Below are 5541 nucleotides of genomic sequence, written 5' to 3'. Positions count from 1 at the left end.
GTATAGGTCTCGTATAGGCATTGTATGGGCCTATGGATGTAGTATCGTATCCTATAGTATCGCATCGTATCGTATCATATCGTATAGTGTAGTATAAGTCTCGTATAGGTCTTATATAGGCCTATCGTGTTGTATCGTATCGTATAGTGTAGTATAAGTCTCGTATACCTCTCGTATAGGCATTGTATAATTAATATTAGTGTTATATAATTAATATGAGTTTTTTATAATTAATATTAGTGTTATTGATATTAATATGAGTTTTTTATAGGTAATATTAGTGTTATTGATATTTAAAAAGAGAAAACAAAATAAAAATAAAAATAGATGCCCAGTATAGGCTATACTGGGCGTCTGTGTGGACCAAAAGACCATTATACCGTCGAATTAGGCCTATACTGGGGGCAAAACAGGGTTACAATGGTCTTTTGGACCCCTCATATACGCCCAGTATAGCCCTATACTGGGCGTCTATTTTTATTTTTTTGTTTTCTTTTTTTAAATATTTAAAAAGAGAAAACAAAAAAATTAAAAATAGACGCCCAGTATAGGGCTATACTGGGCGTATACTGGTGTCCAAAAGACCATTATAGCTCTTTTTTCCTAGTATAGGCCTAACTCAGGGGTAAAATGGTAATTTGAATTATATACTTACGTCTCATATAGGCCTATACTAGGCATATAAGAGTGGCAAAAAAAACCAATTTACCCCCAGTATAGGCCTAAATCAGGGGTTAAATGGTCTTTTTTCGCCTAGACGCCCAATATAGGCCTATACGAGGCATATACGAGATAAATAAGACAAAATATGACATAATCAGATATTCTCTTGGAAATTGAAAAAGTTAATACGCCTCGTATAGCGTTTTGAAGGGTGTGAAAATAAGGAGTTGGGTGTGTGAATATGTAGAAATTTTATATATTATTCAAGTTTTCAATATTCAATTGCATTTGTATTTATTATTATTATTTTATCCATTAATAATCGTGGGTCCGGTATTTCCAGGAAGGCACGTCCATGTCTTGCGTAAACAAAAAATAAAAAATGGTCCATTTTGGCTGCTGATAATTAAATATCAACGGAATTGGACTCAACGACTTATACATAATTTCATTCCGTTGAGTTGTTGCAATATGATTACTCTCGTAATCTTCATCGTTCTATGTTCCAATCTAATCATCAGTTGTTTCCCTGCAGCCTCTGCTGTGTCAACTATCAAAGTTGGTGACCGACTCAACCTCACTTCTCAGCTTGTTTCCCCTGGTAGAAGATTCACGTTAGGCTTCTTTACCATTCCAGAAACAAAGTATACTTATTTAGGAATTTGGTATACTGATGATGATTTATACACTAAAGTATGGGTAGCCAACCCATCTACTTCGATCGCGTCAAGCTCTAGCGTCCTCATGATCGATCCTGTTGATGCAACAAACACGGGACCAAGGATGGTAGCTAAGTTGGTTAGGCAAAAGGGCTGAAGGGTTCAGTTTTGCCTAACGCAGGTCGCGGGGTCCCTCCACGTTTGCAAAACGTGGAAGGAGGTTCACTATAGTATGTATTTGTTATTTGCTTTGAGGTTCTTTCTTCGAGGCCAGCTCGAATCTAGAAAAGAAAGCAAATAGAATAAGTGTGAGATGAATGTGATGAAGAGTTGTTTGGAAGTGACAAAGAACTCTTTGAATGACCAGAGATTAAGGAATCTCTGCCTTTCGGAATGTCCCAGAAGTGAACATGAGCTGTCTTCTTATAGGGGAAGACATCTCCTGAAATGGCATATACAAGACTAGCGAAACCTGTTTGCAATGGAGGGTTTCCCCTTTTGGGGTTGAAGACTTTGGACCCCTGGTTAATAGAGTGTACCTGTGCAGACCTGCTCTGAGTTTGTGAGTTGGTGAGCATGAGTTGGTGAGGCGAGTTCTCAGACATGACTGATTACTGTTTCTCGATTTCCTCACTTCACAGCTTTTCATCCGATGAACCTTTCAACCTTTTAAGCTCTTGCATATTAATAATTTTATTTATCCTTGGGCTACCCCCGTCGTCAGCCCCCCAAGTCAGAGGTTTTTGGGATAGTATGCTCAAAGACTTCTGACTTTTGTGCATGTCTTTTAAAGGTTTCAAGGGTTCGTTGCTTGAAGGCTTGAAAGGCTGGAGGCAGTTACTTTTTGAATTTTGAATTTTAAACGATTTGACAGTTGATTTGATTGACATGTGCCAGGCGGCGGTTTTGCAGGAACCATTTATTTACCTTTATTACCCTTGCTTTAATATCATATTTATTTTATACTTGTAAAACTTTTCACTTTACTCATAATCATTCCAAGTTTCCTTCCTCAGGTTAGTTTTTCTTCTCCATTTTCGTTTTTACTTTCTTCAATCATGGGTGCCCTTAAAGATTTAGCAAGGTCATTCTCTCGAATGACACAAGAGGAAGTAGACCTGTTTTGTCTTGAATATGGTATTGATAAAAAATTTAATCCAACTGCCCCTGCTTGCGATGTTTCTGTTGACAAACCAAATCCTGGTTCGATTGCTTTGTATTGTCGTCATTTTCAGTGGTCTAATCTTCGTTACCCTTTTTCGTTTTTTGTTTTGAACTTGCTTGAGTATTACCGGGTGTCTTTTGGGCAAGTTAATCCAAAGGGGATGGCTAGGGTTTTGCACTTTGAAGTGTTGTGTCGTGCTCTTGGTTATGATCCCTCTTTGTTGCTCTTTCGGAGGTTTTTCCGTTTAGCCAAAAATGGTGACTGGTTCACTTTTGAGACAACAAAGGTTGATACTTGTCTCATTTCGTCCATGGTTACAACACTTGGATCCTGGAAGGATCGCTTTTTCTGGGTTTCTGAATCTATCGTTCCTTTCAAAATGGTGTGGAGGCATCCGGATGCTGTTCTTAATGATCCGGAGCCTTCTGAATCTGAGTTGAACGATGCCTTTCTTTTAGCCATTCGGGGATGCCCTTCGAGGGTTCGTCCCTTTCCCGAACATTTGTTAGTGCTTTTAGGGGTTAGTAATATTTGGGGAAAAGCCGATCGGGATCCGGTGTTAATGAGAAATGGCCTTGGTATGCATTTTCCCCCTTATGCCTTTTCTTACTTTACTTTGTTTGTGACTTATTTTCTTTTGTTTGTTTTTACCAGTTATGTCTGCTTTGGACTTTATCAAGAGTGACGACACGTCTGATGTTGTATTTGAGGATGCCCCGACCGTTCCGGGTGAAAATGTTGTGGTTAGGACTTCCGAGCAAAGGTTTGAGGGCTCGGGTTATGCTAGCGTTGCCAATGTTAAGGGTTTTACCAAGTCTAATGCTCCCAAGTGTTCAACTCGCCGATCATCTCGTCGTTTGTTGAAAGCTACTCCTCAATCCACTTCCACTGAGCCAGTGGATTTGAGTGATGATATTGAGGTTTCAGAGGATCAAGTTGAAGCGGGTGTTGAGAAGGACAAGGAGTTGGTTGTTCATGGTAAGAAGGTTCGAGGTAAGAAGGTTGTTTCTACCCCTGTTCAGGAATCGTCAAGCAGGGACGTTGAAGGGTTGAACCCTGAGGGCACTTATGTGCCTGCTTGGCTAGTGAAGAATGATGACACCTTCAAGGATGCTGCTGTTTGTGAGGATGCTCTTAGTCATCTTGCTCCTCCTTCTGTACGTGAAACCATTGCTGAGATGGACGATGACTTTATGTTGTCTCGCATGGTTTTAACCACCTGTAACGTTGCTGCCATGCTTCCCCAAGGGATTACTCGCTTTCGCCAAAGGATGCGGGAATATGAGGATTTCTCCAAGAAGAAGGATAAGATGAAATCCTCCCTAGCATCAATGAAGAAGGAAATAGCTGGGTTTGCAGAGAAGGAAGCAGCGTGGAAGAAGGAGGTTAATGATTTGAAAAAAATGCATGATATTGAGATGGGTGACCTGAGGAAGAGCTTTGAGGCTAACTTGTTGAAGTTAAAGGCTGACCGAGAGGCCTTAGCTGTCCAGCAGCAGGCTTTTCGTGAGGAAAAGGAAGGGTTGAAAGCTTCAGTTGGTCAAGTGACTGCGGACAATCAATGGTTGATCGAGCATGGTTTCCAGCAGGTTGTTACTTATCTTTTGCATTCCAAGGAGTTTAACTCTGCCCTTGGTGATGTTTACACTAAGCTTTTGAACCAGGGGAAACATCAAGGCCTTACTGCTGGCTACAAACTTCATGAGTCTGGACAACCCTTGGAGAAGTCACCCATGTTTCGCCCCGAGGCTTCTGATATCTTCAAGGCTTCTGTTGAGCAGATGGAAAGGCTAACCTACCCTTACATTCATGAAGTATCCTCTTGCTTTGGTAAGCCTTTATCTGTTTTACAGGAATTGAAGCCTGAGGGGTTGAATGAGAAAGTTTGTGCTGAGGTTTTGGGTTCCCTGTCAAGGAAGAGGTCCTACTCTGGGGATAGTGATGATATCCTTTCGAGTTTGCCTGAAGCTTCAAAGGATGCTGGTTTAGAGACCTCTGCGGTTGGTGGTGAAGAAGGTGCTAAGGCGAAGAAGACTAAGAAAGCCAAGAAGTCTAAGGCTGAAGGTTCCAAGCCTTCTGATAACTGATATTTATTCGTAGCTTTCTTAGCAAACACTTAATGTCTGTAATGTTTTAAACAATGTTAGGTTTTTAGGAACCCTTAAGGTTCCTGTGGTTGGTTAGGCCTGTATGGCCATTGAACACTAGTTTTATTTGCAAGTCACTAGGGCTTGTTTTGACTTCCTTCTGAAGGTCTTTTATGGCCTTCCTAACTATGATATGATGGTTGCTATGTTGTTGGTGTTATTTTTGTTTGCTCATTTTGCTTGGTTTGCCTTGTAGGGTTTCAACCCTTCAAGCCTTTTTGTGTAGTTGTTAATGGGTTGAAGCCTTTAACCTTTCAAGCTTATTTTCTGTTGGCTTGAAATTTGGGTAGCTTCTGGTTTGGTTTGTATGTTTAGTTGATAAGCTTGTTTATTTTTGTCCGTTATTTTTATTTTCTTGCCTTGTCTTTGTTTACTTTGTCTTTATGTTTTTTACACTTTAAAGGGTTCAGTGCTGCAGTCACTTTACCTTAGTGTTTAACATCAAGACGTAGTATCTATCCTTTTCTTTATTTCTTTGTAGTTTGTTTGATTTCGTAAGTCTATTTATTGAGTATGTTTTTAAGACTTAAGGAACGATTGGTGTAGGCTGTTCAAACCTGTCTATGAGACATTATTGTTTTTCTTTAATAAATCTCATGGAGTTGTATTGATCTAGGAACTCACCCCTTATATAGGTCCATTCAACCCTTGAACCTATTGAGCGATATGGCCTGGGAGCTTATCCCCTTACATGGCCCTTGCCATGGAGTTTTTTGCTAGGTTCTCAACCTGATATTAGGATAGAAAGTCAAGTTTGATAAAATGACTTCATTCATTCAAGCAATATCTGCTTTTACAAAAGGTTTTTTGTTTTGATACAAACCAAACTTTCTAGACATAGAACTTTCTAAGGGTTTTTCCATTCCAATGCCTTGGAAGCCTTTAGCCTTCTGAGTCTGCCAGCTTA

The 5541-nt window shown here is 40.0% G+C and overlaps 1 protein-coding gene across 1 annotated transcript; it reads left to right on the top strand.

The window, feature by feature from the left end:
• Positions 1-1131: 1131 nt before the first annotated feature.
• Positions 1132-4771, top strand: LOC110901331. Its single transcript, XM_022148163.2, has 2 exons — positions 1132-3065; positions 3142-4771. Exons 1-2 carry the CDS (start codon positions 2381-2383, stop codon positions 4572-4574), a joined length of 2118 nt encoding a protein of 705 aa, XP_022003855.1. The 5' UTR covers positions 1132-2380; the 3' UTR covers positions 4575-4771.
• The last annotated feature ends 770 nt before the right edge of the window (positions 4772-5541 follow it).

The sequence above is a fragment of the Helianthus annuus genome, chromosome 13, assembly GCF_002127325.2.
Source record: "Helianthus annuus cultivar XRQ/B chromosome 13, HanXRQr2.0-SUNRISE, whole genome shotgun sequence".
Lineage (NCBI taxonomy): Eukaryota > Viridiplantae > Streptophyta > Magnoliopsida > Asterales > Asteraceae > Helianthus > Helianthus annuus.
This window is presented reverse-complemented; position numbering and strand designations above follow the sequence as displayed.